The sequence below is a fragment of the Pteropus alecto genome, unplaced genomic scaffold, assembly GCF_000325575.1.
Source record: "Pteropus alecto unplaced genomic scaffold, ASM32557v1 scaffold24, whole genome shotgun sequence".
Lineage (NCBI taxonomy): Eukaryota > Metazoa > Chordata > Mammalia > Chiroptera > Pteropodidae > Pteropus > Pteropus alecto.
In genome coordinates this window covers 19,268,712-19,285,216 of record NW_006439192.1, presented here as the reverse complement: position 1 = coordinate 19,285,216, position 16,505 = coordinate 19,268,712, and the positions used below count along the sequence as shown (strand labels likewise).

Below are 16,505 nucleotides of genomic sequence, written 5' to 3'. Positions count from 1 at the left end.
TTTGACACAGCAGAGCACCATCTGTGGAGGCTTGGGAACCTCTGAGGGTTTGTGGACTCTGATTTGGAGTGAGTTAGTGAAGGATTGCCTTCCTCCACAGCTAGGTAAGGCACTCAGGGAGCCAGCCGCGGAGGAAAGTGGATGCTTCTGTTCTATTCATTTTTAGAATTTGGTGTCCTTAATCTTTCTTTAAGGGAGCCCAGGGGCTGCCCCCATGGCGAGTCACGCGAAACTTGCGCTATTAAGCCAGCTTCACAGTCTGAAAATCTCAGAACTGCTCAGGAACCGACAAGCACACATCTAGCTGTGTCTGCTGCCTCCTCGGACCTCACTCACTGCAAGAGGACATTCTTTTTTTAGTGATCGTGGTCCTTGCCAGGCAGCCGTCAGCTCCTCAGCACCTTTCCCCTTTCTTTCCCCTCCTTCCCTCCCTCCTCTATTCCCTTTCATTTATTTTTCTGTTTGGAATAACAATAATAAACCCCACAAATCAAATAAATATGAATAACATTGTGCTTTAAAACTACCAAACATTAAGAATAAGCTCCTCTCTTTTTCTTATTTTTTAATTGTAAAATGCATTAATTTTATTTTAAAAAAGAAATCTCATTCCTGTCAAAGTCAACCAAAATGAGAATGGTAATTTGGCCGATGTGTTTTCTTTTTTTGTAGCACAATTTAGAAAGTGACCAGTGGTCTCGTGTAAGAGATTGACTCTAAAGACAATAGACAAAGGTTGAAGAAGCATTTTAGAATTGATCAAGATCAGAGTGGCTGATGTCCATCTGCCTTCAGTGGTAGAGCTTTGCCCTGAGCCTTGCAGAGTTCGCCAGGATCCAAGCAACGTTATAATGCTAATAATAGTTAGCATCATTAAACACTTGCTATGGGCCATGCATCTTTATAAGTCTTTACATTTAATTTTCTGCCAAATGAAAGACTCACCCTAAGGAGCCCTGGAATCTGGACTTAGTGCTTAATCTTGTTGCCCATCTGTGCCTCGCTGCACTTCACTGACTTCCTGGTCAGCCTCCGATTTCCTCCTCTGCCTAGTCCTTCTTGTTGTGAAGGCTGCATGGTTATTTCTAGCATTGTTATTTCCATCGCAAACTCTAGTCTTCCAGCTCTCTATCTCATGGCCCTCCTGGAGCAACGCTCCCTCAGACCCATCTACCAGTAATGACCCCCATCATCCAACTCTGAGACTTTTTCTCTGGCTCTACAACTCCACTGAGAACCACTTCCTTCTACAGATGGGTTTGGACACCGGCAACTTGAAAGATAAAACAATAAACACTGAATCTAGATGCATACGAAAAAATAAGTGTCTGAGACACAAACTATTTGTAAATGCTATGGCAATAGAGGCTGCTGAAAAGTTCACAAATATGCCCACCAAATTTTATTGTCTCTTGTTTATATGAGTTAAGAGGTTTACATTCCTAAATTGTTAGTGAGAAAGTCAGTAAGAGAGTTTAAATCAAGCAAAGATGTGGGATAACAGCAATTAAAAGAGCGCTCTCTCCTTGTCTCCTCCCTTTGGTGAGCCCAACTGCAAAGTTAGCCTTGACTTCTGTCATATTCTAAAACTCCCCCTCTCTGTGGGTGCTTGTATTTCTGGAACATTCACCCAAAATAATAAGGTTTTACTCTCTCTCCTGGTGTTAAGTCTGGGTTGTTTGGGAACTCAGCTTCACCAAAGGAGTTGGTCTCCTGACTTTTTAGTGAAGGGTGAGAATAGATGTTTTTAAAAGGAGGTGCTGTACCTTTAAATTCTGAAAGTGAACTTGGCTCAGGAAGGCCAGCAGTCAAGGTCCAGCCCCTAGAAGAGAGAATAGCTACAGATTCTCCATCCTCAGTCTTTGCAAGGGGACGGCTGTGCCAGCCAGCTCAGGCAGGCTCCTGGCAGCATGGCAGTGAAGCTCGGGGCCCTCCTGCTGGTCCTTGCACTCAGCCTGGCACAGCCAGCCTCCGCCCGCCGGAAGCTCTTGGTGTTTCTGCTGGATGGTTTTCGCTCAGACTACATCAGTGATGAGGCCCTGGAGTCCTTGCCTGGTTTCAAAGAGATTGTGAGCAGAGGAGTCAAAGTGGATTACTTGACCCCAGACTTTCCCAGTCTCTCTTATCCCAATTACTACACCCTTATGACTGGTGAGTACCTTGTCCTCTTCCAGGTGGGGAGGGCAGGCTAGAGTCCAATGGGGTACAGTTAGCATCTGGCATCAGAGTCTTATTTAAATTTTCAGGTTTCCCTAATCTTTTGGGATACCGAAGACAGACAAGAAGTCTGTGTTCTTGGCCGAGATTTTTTTTTTTTCATGGTTGTATTGTTCTCCAAAAGTTATCCCAAGGACTTGCTTTGGATTCTAAGTGTGGAGAACAGAGAGCTACATGAATAGATGATTTAAAAAAGGAGTTATTTGTTTTATAAATAAAAATTCTAGCTAACTTTATATTTTCTAAGTGCAACTTTAAAAAGTCAACAGGTCTTCATGTGTCTGTACCAAATTCCTTCTGTCTCTTTGCTCTGCAGTCATCTGTCATCCTAGAGACTTTTTGGCTTCTTTATCAATGAGCTAGGCTATGAAAGTTACACATGGGATTCCTGTATTACTTGGAGGAAGTTTTCATTCATATCCTGAAGTATTAACTGAGCAATGCCACTTGCCCCTTCTTTTGCCTTTTTAAAAGGGCCAGGAAAAATAACATGGAAAAGAAAAAAAAATTATTGTGTAGTTCAGATTCCCATTTTTAAATTCTGGTGAGTGTTAAAAAATTAATAAATAAAGCCAGCTAGCCTACCTAGACTATGCCTGGTTTTGAGAAAGCTGGATGTTGCCTAAAGATGACCTTCGTCTGGGATTGCCAGAACACCATTGTGTTTCCATGAACTTGATCTTCTATCTGTGCAATGGAACTTACTTTCTGCTCACACAGTTGGATTCCTGGCTTCCAGTTGGTTTTTCAGCTAACCTTGTAAGGGCCAGCAAGGCACTCTCAGAAAGAATTTAGCAAACTGTCCAGGGAAGCTGTTAAGAATGCACTGTTATTGCTGCTTATGCTGAACTGTGCTATGTAGTCTGAGCACAGGGAAAATTCTATAAATTATCTTAACAGGAAGGGGATGAGAACTTTTTATCTCGTTATGGGTTTCCACAGTACAGCAAAGCCATAGGAGTCTGGAAAGACAATTGATAACTGTGACTTCGTGCATAGGTACTATATGCATGTGTACCTAAAAATGTCATAAAATTAAAGGGGAAAGACACTTTGGTGAATTAGAAATGAAAGCATAGAAAGAAAACAAAATCCGGACTGCACACAATTGAAGAATGTATTTGCTTCTTTCTTTCTTTCTTTTTAATTTCCCCCAACAAACAACCGGCGTCTCTAAGATAAAGAGAATATACAAAAGTCCTCTACTGCTCACTTGGCATGCTTCTCCCTTTGCAGGGGAGCAGTTTGCAGGCAGCTGGGTCACACATAGATGTTATTGTGCATCACAGCCCGATGTCAGTTCTGTCCAGGGAGTTTCACACACGCAGACCACCCCCACTCCAATTGCCTTTCAGAGCCTTGCTAGGAGACCCAATTCATAAACTGCCACGTGCAACTTTCCTGATCTCAGTGGAAAATGAACAAAATCCATTTTAGAAATTCAGACTCCAGTGAGTAAAAAGGGACCATTACAATCTCCACAGAGAAAACAAGCCAGTGACACTGCCTTTTGTTGGTCAGACTCTCCTTCCTGATCTTGGCACAAGGAATAATTTTCACCGAGTCTCAGTCACGCAGAGACACGCTTTCTGTTCAGAGATGGGCATTTTCACTCCTCTTTTCCATGGTGGCATAGTGTAGTCCCACAAGCGTTTGACAAAGCTCTCACCTTCACTTTCAAACCAAGTCTAGCCAGAGGAAGTCACAAGACCTCCGTACGTGTTATGCTTATATATTTTCAGATGGTAAAATGTATCCTTTTGAAAATGTAATCCACTTTGAAAGCCTTAAGTCGACTTTTCCCCCTTTACAGAAGCAATACTATACACAGGATGTGTCTTGTAAAGCTCATGTTCATGTGCAAGTGTCTCTGGGTATGATGTGTCTTGCACCTTCTGAGTGAACGTGAAGGCTTGGAGCAGGATTGCAGGCTGGGAGATGCCAGGCCATGAAGCTAGTATTATCTCCACCATCCTGGAACTGATTTGGGGTTAAGTTTGTATTATTTTCCCTAATATCCATGCTTATTTTTCTACCTGATGTTGAACGATTCCTCTTTCTTTCTTTAAATAAAAGAGAATATAACCTTTGGGAATTATACTTAAACATATGGTTTAAGCATCTGAGCATTTTATGAACCAACAAAAGAATCATGCTAGATCCTTTTGGTACTAAAGGATATGATGTTTTAGAGTTCCTCAGAATTCATAAGTGAGACTATGATGTCACTTCATTATATGACTTGTTCCCCAAAAGACACAAAGCCCTTGGTGTTCCTCTCTTTTCGTAACGAGGAAGGATGGGTCTCTGTTCAGAGATGAGTGTTTTCACCTGCAGCTGGAACACCTTGGTTGAATCCTCGCAGGGTCAAGATGACCCTGGAAGACTTGGGGCAGGCCTTCCCACTGCCCTGAGCTTCAGTTTTCTCAGCTTCTGGGTCCTAAACAAACAGGCCAGGATCTCAGCTGTTGCCAGATGCAGACATGAACATAAGCAACGTATAGAGAGTTAGAAATAGGACTGGCACTTCTTAAGACTCCTACATTAAGAAATGAAGCAAATGACTGAAGCTCCTAGGAAGAAGAGTTTCACGGGAAGCCATGTGGTGGTGATGAGAAATGAACAGTCACAGGATTTGTAAAGCACCTTGGAAATTATCTGACACGGAGCCACCGCAACTGATTTATTTTCTCCTTCAAAATATATTTGTGTCGAAACAAATATGAACAAAAATTTTAGTAATAATCAGGAAGATCCATCAAACAATCGAATACTGGGGACAAACAAATCTTAAAACAGGGCCTTTCAGCCCACGGCCATACCACTCTGAATGCGCCCGATCTCGTCTGGTCTCGGAAGCTAAGCAGGGTTGGACCTGGTTAGTTCTTGAATAGGAGACTGCCTGGGAATACCGGGTAGGCTTAAAAAAAAAAGAAAGCAAAAACAAAACAAAACAAAAAACAGGGCCTTTCACTCAAGAATCCTACATTCTAGTCGAGAAGGAGAGACACATGTACCTACTAATATTCTAAAAAGAATGACAAGAGCTGAATGTGTCCGTCCAAAAATTGTGGGTTGAAATCCCAACCCCCCAATACTTCAGAATGCAACCTGGCATCTCAGCTCGGCATCTCTCAACCTGTAATCCTGCTCCAAGCCTTCACGTTCATTCAGTAGGTGCAAGACACATCATACCCAGAGACATTTGCACATGAGGACACTTGCCTTTAAAGAGGTAAATTAAAATGAGGAGATTAGAATGGGGCCCTAATTCAATATGACTGATATCCTTTTAAGAAGCAGAGACACCAGGGATGTGCGTGCACAGAGAAAAGGCCACATGAGGACACGGTGAGAAGGCTGCCATCTCAAAGCCAAGGAGAGAGGTCTCACTGGAAATTAAACCCGCCAACACTTTGATCCTGGACTTCTGGCCTCCAAAACTGTGAGAGATAAATTTCTGTTGTTAGGGCCACCCAGTCTGTGGCACGTTTCATGGCAGCGCTAGCAAACTAATACACAAAGGACCCACAGTAGTTTCCTCATATGCTAGATGACCAGAGGAGAGGAGAGTTTTCTTCGTTTGAGCAGCATGTGAAAGCAGTTTGAAGGAAGTGGGCTCTGAGCTGGGATAAATGGCGTACATCGTTATATCTTACTTTCTGCATGAACTGTCTTTCTGAAGACCTGTGTGTGGTTTTGTTTAAAACACAAACACTGTGTAACTGTTATTGGGATGCTTTCTCTTTCAGTCTTTCTGTGGATCTTTTTGTAAGGTTATTCTCTCTTTGAGTTAAACCCACATTTGACTTAAGTGACATTTAACATAAAATCCATGAAAGAAAGGCAGTAACATTTTCAATCTAGCTCATGGGTAAGAGAAAATGCTAAACATGTTTTGAAACAGCATAACAGCATCGTTTTGCCAAGGCCAATGGCAACATTTGTTTGTAATTCCTCAACACTTTTTTTTTTATTAAAGCGTAGTTGACATACAATATTATATTAGTTTTAGATGTATAACATAGTCATTCTACATTTATATACCTTATGATGCGATTACCACGATAAGTCTGTTAACTGCTTATCACTGTGCATATGTGCATATGCCCCATGGCTTATTTATTTTTTAACTAGAAGTTTGTGCATCTTATTCCCCTTCACCTTTCTCACTTATACCCCACTCTCACCCGCTTTGGCAAGCATCAGCTTGTTCTCTGTGCCTATGAGTCTGTTTCTGTTTTCTTTGTTTCTTTGTTTGTTTGTTTTTCAGATTCCACATATAAGTGAAATCATATGGTACTTGTCTTTCTCTGTTTGACTTATTTTACTTAGCATAATACCCTCTAGGTCCATCCATGTTGTCTCAAATGGCAAGATTTCATTCTTTTATATGGCTGAGTACTATTCCACTGTATATATGTACACCTCTTCTTTATCCATTTGTTTACCATTGGGCAGCCTGATTAAGCATTTGGGGAAAGTGGCCCAGAAGTGTCCTGAGTGTCAGGGAAGCCCATCTAATCTTCACTGAACGTAATCTGCCAGCAGACAAATATACACTGACATGAGTTTGCTATATAGTATGTTATTATCATTTCAACATTTAGAAACCAATAAATAAAGTGTGGCTAGGTTAGATGCTTTGCCCCGGACACCAACCAATGTTGGTAGCAGGGCTGAGATTGGAGGGTTGATGTCAGAGGCCCAGGTCTCACGCAGAAGGGCTCTGACCCAAGTCCTGGAGTGCCCAGGAGGTTGTGCTGTGGCCTCGGACCCAGGGACAGAGTTCTCTCCAAGACCAGTTCAGGAGGCAGCAATAACCTGGGTAAGGTATGCTTTTAAGAAAATGACTGATTTAAAATAAAACTGGCTATCACTTGGACCAAAGGAAATCAATGCAGAAAGCACTGAGAAATCATGTTTTGAAATCATGTTTCCACAGCCTTCTGGAAAATTCAGGTTTCGCTTGGGGGCTGCCCGTGGACCTCTGCACACCCAAAGCACAAGCAGCATAGGCACAGCCCCCAGGGCCCTCTCTCCTCTCCTTGCCCCAAGGTCAGCCTCTGCATGGGTACATTTGCCCCAGTGTGTTAGCTTCCTTAGATTTAGATACCTCCTCAAGTACATTATATCTGGCATGCCCAATACGTCTTCTCCTATGCTCTGTTGTACAAAATCCAATCGTGCTTTTGTTTTCACCAGTGACCTCCTAGTCAAAGGTCAGTCCTCAGCTTTGATTTCATGCTCAGGAACAGCATTTGGCACAGTTCGCGCTGCTCCTTCCTGACAGCTCACTCGGGTTAAGTCCTCTCTTGCTCTCCTTTTATTTCATGGGCTACTCTTTGGCCTCTTCTGTTGGTTTCTGCTCATCTTCCTGAACTCTCTTTCTTTGAAAGTAAGCAGTACTTTCAAGATGAATCTCGAAGTCTCTACTACTCCCACCTTCATCACCAGCACTTTCTATTGCCTAGATCAGCAGTCCCCACCTTTTTGGCACCAGGGACTGGTGCTCCTATGAGAATCTAATGCCTGATGATCTGAGGTGGAGCTGAGGTGGTGATGCTAGTGCTGGGGAGCGGCTGCAAATACAGATGAAACTTTGCTAGCTCACCCGCTGCTCACCTCCTGCTGTGTGGCCCGGTTCCTAACAGGCCACAGACCGGTACTGGTTGGGGACCCCTGGCTTAGAGCTTTCAAACAGCTCCTGCTCCCTCCACCCTCTCTGCCCTACAGCCTGTCTCCACATACAAACCAGAGTAGTTCTTTTAAAACACGTGTCTGATCATGTGGCTCCTCTGTTCAAACCTTCCAGTAGATTCTGCTTTTACTTGGAATAAAATTTAAAGTCCTTACAGAATTTGTCCCTCTTTGGCATCATTCCCAACCACTATTCCCCTGGTTTCCTCACTCGTTCCAGGCACGTGGCCACCTCAGGACTTGTGAACTTACTCTTCCTTCTGGCTGGAATGCTTTTCCCCAGAAAGACCCAAGGTTTGCTCCATTACTTTTCTCAGATGTCCTCTCCAAAGTCACTGTAGCGGATATACCTTCCCTGGCCACCCTAACTGAAAGAGCCCACATCACTCCATCAACCTCTGTTCACTCCCTCTCTTTATTTTTCATCATAGCACCAATCCGATTATTCTGTCTTCCAGTAACTTTTATTATAATGAAGGAGCATTATAACAATGATGAAAACATTCAGTTTCAGGGAACTTGATTATTATTTTGATTTTACATACTCCTAAACTAAGACAGAGGGAAAAAAATTGAAATTATGTTTTGTTTTATTTAAGCAAATAAGTGCCATTTAGGTAAACTGGTTACTTTTTATGTCTAGTCACCTTATATGTCTCAGGACATGTCTATCAATTTTGTTTTAAATTTTGACTCTGAAGTTGGAGACAGCAGGAACGTTGAAAGGAGAGTCGCCCATGAGGAGAAGGCGGTGCCAAGTAAGGGATGAAAGTCCTCGGGTGTTGGTAGTTTAACTAGAACACAGTTGTCAGCATAGCCCGAGAGAGATTAATTCTAGTCAAGATTGCTGAAGCCAAGAAAGCCAAGGGAACAGCAAAGCATGAACAAGGCAAATGGTTCAGAACCACGTGAACAATTGTGAGAGGGCAGCGAAGGCCAAGCTGTGTGTGGTCCTGACCATCAGACACAGAGATGGGTCTGGCAACTTGAAGCGTCAGCAGAGCCATCCTTGTTTCCTCAGCTTCCATCTAAGATTGCTCGAGTGACCAGGCTGTCAGGACAGGCATGAGACTCTCCTTAGATATTTGAGTCTACGGCCATGCTGCCCTGAACAAGCGTGATCCCATCTGATCTTGGAAGCTAAGCAGGTTTGAGCCTGGTTAGTACTTGGATGGGAGATCATCTAAGAAGAACAGGTGCTGTAGGCATAAAAAATAAAAAATAAGGGATTGTAAGCTGACAAGGTCCTTGCAATCTGTGAGATCAACCAAGGGTTTCTTCGCAGAAAAAAAAAAAAAAGATATTAGATAAATTGAAGTCATAACCCTTAACACCTCAGAATGTGATTACGTTTTGCAGATGGGGTCTTTCAAAAGACCCCATTAATTAAATATAAATAATGTCTTTATAAGAAGGAGAGATAAAGACGCATATGGACAAAAAGGGAAGACCATATGAAGACACAGGGAGAAGACAGACATTGCAAGCCAAGGAGAGAGGCTTTAGAAAAGACCAACCCTGCTAACACCTTGCCTTCAAACTTCGAGCCTCCAGAATTGTGAAAAATAAATTTTTGCTTTTTAGCCACCTAGTCTGTGGTACTTGGTTATGATAGTTTTTAGAAACTAATCCAGACAGGATGATGACACTAGGCTGTCGATGGAGGAATGAAGGGTTTTTTTTTTTTTCGACAGACCTCTTCCATTCCCAGACTTAATTACTGAAGAGTTCTGGTGGTTTTAGCCCTGAAAGTGATATGTTGGTTGCCCAGGGCTGCTGTAACAAATTCCCACAAACCGGGTGGCTTAAAACAATAGAAATTATTCCTTCACAGCTCCGGAAGCCAGGAACCCGAAATCAGGATGTCGGCAGGGCCACGCTTCCCAGAGGAAAATCTGACCCACGCCTTTCTCTTAGCTTCTCGTGTTGCCAGCCATCTTTGGTATTCCTTGCTCTGTAGATATTTTGTGGCATAACTCTGGTATCTGCCCTGCTTGTCGCATGGCATTCTGTCTGTGTGTCTCTATGTGTGTCCCCTGCCTTCTTATAAGGATGTCAGTCACATTGGATTAGGGCCCATCCGAATGACCTCGCCTTCACTTGATCACATCTGCAAAGAACTTGTTTCCAAAGGCCACACCGACAGACACACAGATACAGAGAGATAGAACTTCAACACATTTTTTGGGGGAAACACGATTGAACCCATAGTTCACGGTGTAGCGGAAAGAGCTATGGATTTGCCACAGAAGACCTAATTTCATCTATTCTGTTACTTTCTAATTTACAGAATTTGGAACAGCTCTTTGGAGTTTTAATGTGATTTATCAGTAGAACAGAGAAAATAAAATTACCCGATAGGCTTGTTGTGAGGCCAGAATGAGAAACTTTGTGAAAAGCCAACATTCTAAAAACTAAACACGTTAGCAGTAAGATTGGGCTAAATTATGTTGCAGTAACAAGGTATATTAGAGGCTTATGACTAAGATTTATTTTGTCTCATGTATATGGACTTCAAGGATTAACTCCGCCCCCATTTCCTCTTCTTTCTGAGACCCAGGCTGAAAAGCAACTTCTAAATAAGACATACTGCTCACGTGGCAAAAAGAAAAGGGAAAATGGCAGAACAATGTGATCATGCTTAAGGCTTCTGCTCAGAGGTGTCACGAGTCACGTCCACTCACATTTCATTGGACAAAACAAATCCTCTTGCCTAGCTTGGTGCCCAAAAGTCTTTCCAAAGTGGGCGTAGGAATCGTCTTTAACATTAATGCAATATGTCGCAGACTCTGAATGAGTACTAGCTGCATTTTATAAAAACTTGTGAGTCTTAATAAAAATGAATGCAACTCAGAGGAGGGAGATATTATTGGGAGTTATAATGGTCTTGAACATTTTCATGAGAAGGTGAATCTGGAACTGAACATTGAAAGATTTTTAGTAAGATGAATTTTAAGCCAGGTCTTGAGAAAAAAGACTGTGATGATATGACAGACATGGAACGAGCAAACTCAGAAGCATTCACAAGACAGGGGAAAGTGGGCTAAATCCATTCACTGCTCGGATGTGGGTTGGAGAGTTAGAGAGATGCATTTGTTTGTTTAAAAAAAAAAATGCAGTTGATAGGAGGCTTTCAAAGCTAAATCAAACATAATCCAAAGAAAACCCTCCTTTCCTCTTTTCCACTCACTTCCAACATTTGAGCATCTATTGTTTATCATGAGCTCTAAGTGAGGAGTCGAGTTTGAAGAGCGCCCTTGAGGCAGAACTTGCTGATTGTGTAGTGAATGTGTATGAAAGAATGAAAAGGAAGGGAGCCTGAATCTGTTCCAAGGCTACGAGATCTTCAGAGGTCTGGGGCTCCCATGAGGAGAGATGGGGAAGTTTGGAAGGCTGTTTATTTGGGGAAATAAATTCTTATCGGAATAGATTTCAAGTTGGAGTAGGATAGCTACCTGGAGTCGGCCCTTTAGTGAATCAGAGACGATGTCTTAAAGAAGAGTTATAGAAACGTTTAGTAGAACCATGGGGGTAAAAGAGAAATTTCTCTGTGGACCGCAGCAAATGGACTCCTTACCTCTCTGCTTGCCCCACAGCCGGTAGAGGATATTTCTCACAGATGCACAAAAGTCTTTCTTCTCATCTGCATGAACTTCTGTCTAAATTTTGTCACTCACTTCCCACGGACACCTACAAACAAGTTTCTGTGTTTCCACTTAAAAACTATAGAATGTGTAGTGAGTATTGATTAAGCTGCCTAAGGAAGCAGGCTGGGTAGGTCAGGTACCGGGCAACAGAAGCCTTGAAGAACACTAACTGGCTCATGCCTTGAGAAAAAATTGTGTTCCAAGAATTTGCAAAAATAATCTCTCCTGGCACGTCATTATTTAAGCTCCCAATCGACAAACCTCTCTACACTAAAGTGCCACTTTTTCAAAAGCATGTTTCTCTTGGCTTCCATGGTGATGAGAGGGAGTTCTTGTTATACGGCGTTCAGCTGCTGGAAACCCACTCCCTGAAGAAGGGAACGGTTAGGTTAGTGGGTAAAGCTTAAAAATGTGGTGAAAGATTTTGATTATAATAGCAGCGAGCCCTTTTTTGAGAAGGTTCACCCACACGGAGCCACCGCAATCCCCAAACCAACGCTGAGCTCTCCTGCTTCTCTCTCCCCCACCCCATCATTGATTGACAGGATCACATGCCTCCTGCCAAGGCTTCTGGGAGTTCGGTTGAACCATTCTGCTCTCAGTATCTGCTTCATCATGAACGCTGTGCCAAAAATGGGTTAAAGGACATTTAAAATTAATTCAGAGGGAGCCTGAGTCAGCATGTTCACATTTATTTCAGAGAGACTTTAAACAACACCTCCTCATGTTTCGGAGTCCCCTTCTGTGAATAAGGCCATTGTGCCTATGGTCTCCCAGGCAAGGACCTGGGGCAGGTCTGGGGCTCCTCCAGGTCCTGTGTGTAGCATTTGGCTCCTGCTGGACATTGTGCTTGATCATAACCTACACCTATCTTCAAACCTTTTCATAGCGAGGAGAAAGGTTCTGACAGACAAGTCATGGAAACATGTGTAGGCAGACTCATTTGGACAAAGGGCTGCCAGGCTGAACTCGTAAATAGACTTTGGTCAGGGATACTGCAGGTACTTTGCCCTTTATGCAGTAGCTTCCCCCTGGGTACCTGCTTTTCAGCATGAGTACTTCTGGGGTTGTCAGGTCTGAGGTTGGACGAATGCAGTCATTGTGAGAATGCATGTAAACATCTGTAGCAGAGCGTCCCAGCGTGTGTGCTATGGGCCACGGATGGGTTACAGGTGTGTCAGGAGGCCGGGACCCCCACCCAGTCATCTAGGGTTTGAGCGACCTTGTCTATCCACCCAGGTCACCCAACCAGAATGTCTGATGTGAAGTAGGTCAGAAAGGACTGGCAGACCAGAGTGAGCAAGGGGAGCGAGTCGGGGGCCAAGTATCCTCTCTCGACTCTGCCTCCACCCCCTGAGACTTCAGATAAGTCACATCATCTTCCTACTTCTGAGTTCTCACTGCTTTAAAATGAGCGGCCTGGGCAGCGGGAGCCCTGGGGTCAGCTGTGCACTTAGTGAGTGCTGGACGCATGCTGGGAATGTCCTAGGTGCTCTGTTCTAGGAGCTGGGAATGCAGGATGACATTCCAAGGTGACTCTTAGGGGCCACAGTGGGGCAGAGGGAAGGGGCAACTGGAACTCGATGACAATCTGCATCTCTTCCCCATTACGGGCACACCTCCACTTTGCCCTCTTTTATACATTTGAAGAAAGCGGTCTGTAGTTAATGCCATTGGGTGCCGATGGCAGGGATTCTGGCCTGAGGGCAGGGTGGGAAGCAGTCAACGAGTCTGTGGATGTAGTGGGCAAGACACCCACAGAGTTTGGCTTAGGGGGCTCTGGGCCTTGGGCTTTTCTTCCAGATTCTGCACACAAATCAAATAAATTAGCCCACCAGCTCTAGCATGTCTAGCTTTCCCTGAAAATTATCTATATGTATAAGGATTTGGCTTTCTCAGGTGGGCTTGAGAAAACATTCCGATTTAATGGTTGAAGGCAAAAACCTTAAACAAACATAGGTGTTTGGGAGAAAACCTCAAATATTGGGCTTTCGGTCACTCACTAGCAGACCATAGGCCCAGCCTGGAGCATGCTGCACACCCCTCCAACCCCTCGCCCTGCAGCACAGACCAATGAAGATCTATGGAGGGGTCCTGGAGTCAGGCCTGCCCCTTGCCGGCAAAGAAAATTTCCTTTCTGGGCTTAAGTGCTCTCATTTGTGAAAGAAGTGGACCCTCTCTAGGGTACACTCCTGGCCTGCAAGACACCCCACTGAGTTCACCAAAGAGAAAAGATGTAAGGCAAGGTCGGTAGGACATGAGAGCGCCTCAGAGAAGTCGGCAGGGTCCTCACTCTTGGCTCTAGCAGCCCCCGGAAAATGCCTGGTCACTTAGCCTGAGAGGTTCCCAGAAGTCGGGCCATGGATTGTGTCTAAGTGGTCAGTATCTTACAATTTTTTCACACATGTCCTGCCAGTCTCTGGCCACAAATGCTCTGTGGTGCGGAGGCATCCTTTCTCCCAGCCTTTGTCCAGCCAAGCTCCTCAGGGAGGCAGGAGACAGCGAACAGCCCGGAGACACCACCATGCAGGGCCATCAGAACTCAGCCAGGATTTTTGCCAATTGGAGGGAAAACATATCTTTAAAGATATGTAAGAGACTGTGAACCGTAGTTACCTATTGAAATGGCCCCTGGACAGATGAGAGACAGAGATGCAAGATACTTGTCTCGTTGTTTCTCTTTTTAAACAATATGATTTATCTATTCAAAATATTAAATTACAAGATGCATCCATTTCCAGTGGAACCCCTCTTCAGTGGAATAAGCATTCACTTTAACATTGATTAGGCCCCTCATTCTCAGTTCAGGCTGCTACACAAAATACCATAAACTGGGTACCTTATAAACAACAGAAATTTATTTCTATTTATTTCTGGAGGCTGGAAGTCTGTGATCAAGGTGCTGGCATGGTCTGGTTCTGGTGAAAGCTTTCTTCCAGGTTGCAGCCGGTCATCTTCTCATCGGGTCCAGAAAGAGGGCAGGAGCTCCTTGGGATCCCTCTATTAAGGGCACTAATCCCATTCATGAGGGCTCCATGAGCCCTCATGACCTAATCACCCCTCAAAGGCCTGGCCTTAGCCTAATACCATCACATTAAGGATTAGATTTCCATATATGAATTTTGGGAGGACACAAACATTCGGTTCATTGCACTCTCCTTGTGATTTAGGAAAATATAATTACATAAAAAGAGTTTTTAAAATGATGCTTCCCAGTCTAGTGGGCCTAAATGAGGTTTTGTGGTTTCTACTCAGTCTGCATTGTAGACTTGCAGACAACAGCCAGCTAGGCCTCAGGAGCCTTGTGGGCGAGGCCACGATCACCATCCTCCTTGAACACTGTCACCTCACGGGAGCCGCCACTGCCCCACGGAGGAGCAGGACTAAAGACAATCTACCAGACCCCACCTTGTGTCCAGCCTCTGAAGGACTTTTACTCCTTGGGTGGGTCCCTCTGGCTACTCCTGCTGGCCGGGCCAGTCCACACAGCAATCTACCCTGCTTTGGTCTACACAAGTTCAAGGACACTGGGATGTGGGCAATCTCTACATCTGGGCCCAGTACTTGCCCAGAAGAGACACTTGATTAACGTTTGTTGGACTCCCCTGGTTTAGTGCCAGTAACTGGACCTCTGTCTGACCCCGGGGTGGAAGGCTTACGTTACTCGTTTTTATTCTAGGCTCTAGAGTTGTGTTGCTGAATCTCATCTGCTGAGGTTTCACTATTTTCTAACAAATCACTGGTGCCCTTGTATACCTGCTTTGATCTCCTTCTGGCCATCCTCCATAGTCCTCTAAGTTCCCTCCTTCATCTTCACACTGGATGAGCTTCTCCTCCCCAGGGGCCAAAGCAACACCATTGCCACATTCCTCCTGTCATCGTGAACTTCCCAGCACCTAGGGCTGTCCCCGGGTTTGCTGAAGTCTGTGGGTGGATCTAATTCCAGGTTCCAGGTTCCAGTTACTCCCAGTCTGGCCTATTCACCTGCAGCTCAGCCAGCTGGCCTTGTTCTGAACCATGGCATCCCTCCCTATACATTTCTGCATGTGAATTTCATAGTCCATTTTAGCATGCATTTGTCTGTATAAAATGAAACGCTAAAACCATGTGAAGCAGCTGGGAATATGTAATAAAACCTACAATATCCCTAAAACTAAAATTTCTCCCAAAGGTATTCAGAATTACAAAAATGTAAAAAGCAGAAGACGCCTTAGAAATTCGAATGCATTTATTTGTCTCATTGTGCAGAACAGGAGACTGAGGCCTCAGACTCAGATCCGGCATCTGGATAAGGTCAGAGGCCCATCAAGCACAGGTCTGTGAGTCTGAGCTGGGGTCTGGCCTCCCTCAGATAACCCGGCATGGAGGTCTAGGCATCTGTTCCAGCCCTTGCCCGAGCTCGCAGCTTTGCCCTGAGCACATCGCTCTCCCATGGCTGGGCTTCCCTGCCTGGGTTGTTGGTGGTTCTTTCTCACCCTCAATAATATCTCCAGGATGTGTGAACTGAAATGGGGATGCGATTCAAGGAAGGTTTTCTGTAAATTTCATTGAAGATCAGGGAGGAGGTAGAACCACCTAGAAGATTGGGGGTGGTGCTTAAACCAGCTCAGCCAGCATCCCTACTTCCCAGTGGCCTGGATGATAATGGAAGACAGGCTATTATTCTTTAAACTCTTTAAGTGATATCACTAAGTTCTGATGGAATAGATAAGAAAATCATGTTCCAAAGCATTCTTACCGAGACTCTGTCAACACGCATTTCAACATCTAGCTAAAAGCCAAAGTAATCAAATGAAAGCAAAAAATGACTTCATTCATTCAATTCCTAACTGAGGAGATTTCTTTAGTGGACATCAGACTAATTTCTAACCTTTAAACCAAAGGATCACCAGGGTTCTTATGGCCAGTTCTGAAATCCCTGTTGGAATGGAATTTTGAAAA

The 16,505-nt window shown here is 44.1% G+C and overlaps 1 protein-coding gene and 2 pseudogenes across 1 annotated transcript in view; all 3 read left to right on the top strand.

Moving 5' to 3' along the window:
* Window positions 1-1,825: 1,825 nt before the first annotated feature.
* The window catches only part of ENPP6 (ectonucleotide pyrophosphatase/phosphodiesterase 6), a 91,865-nt gene continuing 77,185 nt past the window's right edge, over window positions 1,826-16,505 (top strand). Inside the window, exon 1 of the mRNA XM_006916368.1 lies at window positions 1,826-2,151. Within this exon, the coding sequence (XP_006916430.1) occupies window positions 1,911-2,151 (241 nt within the window). The 5' untranslated portion in view covers window positions 1,826-1,910. The remainder of the gene's footprint in view (window positions 2,152-16,505) is intronic.
* Window positions 5,026-5,139, top strand: LOC112483418 (annotated as a pseudogene).
* LOC112483416 lies at window positions 9,007-9,125 on the top strand (annotated as a pseudogene).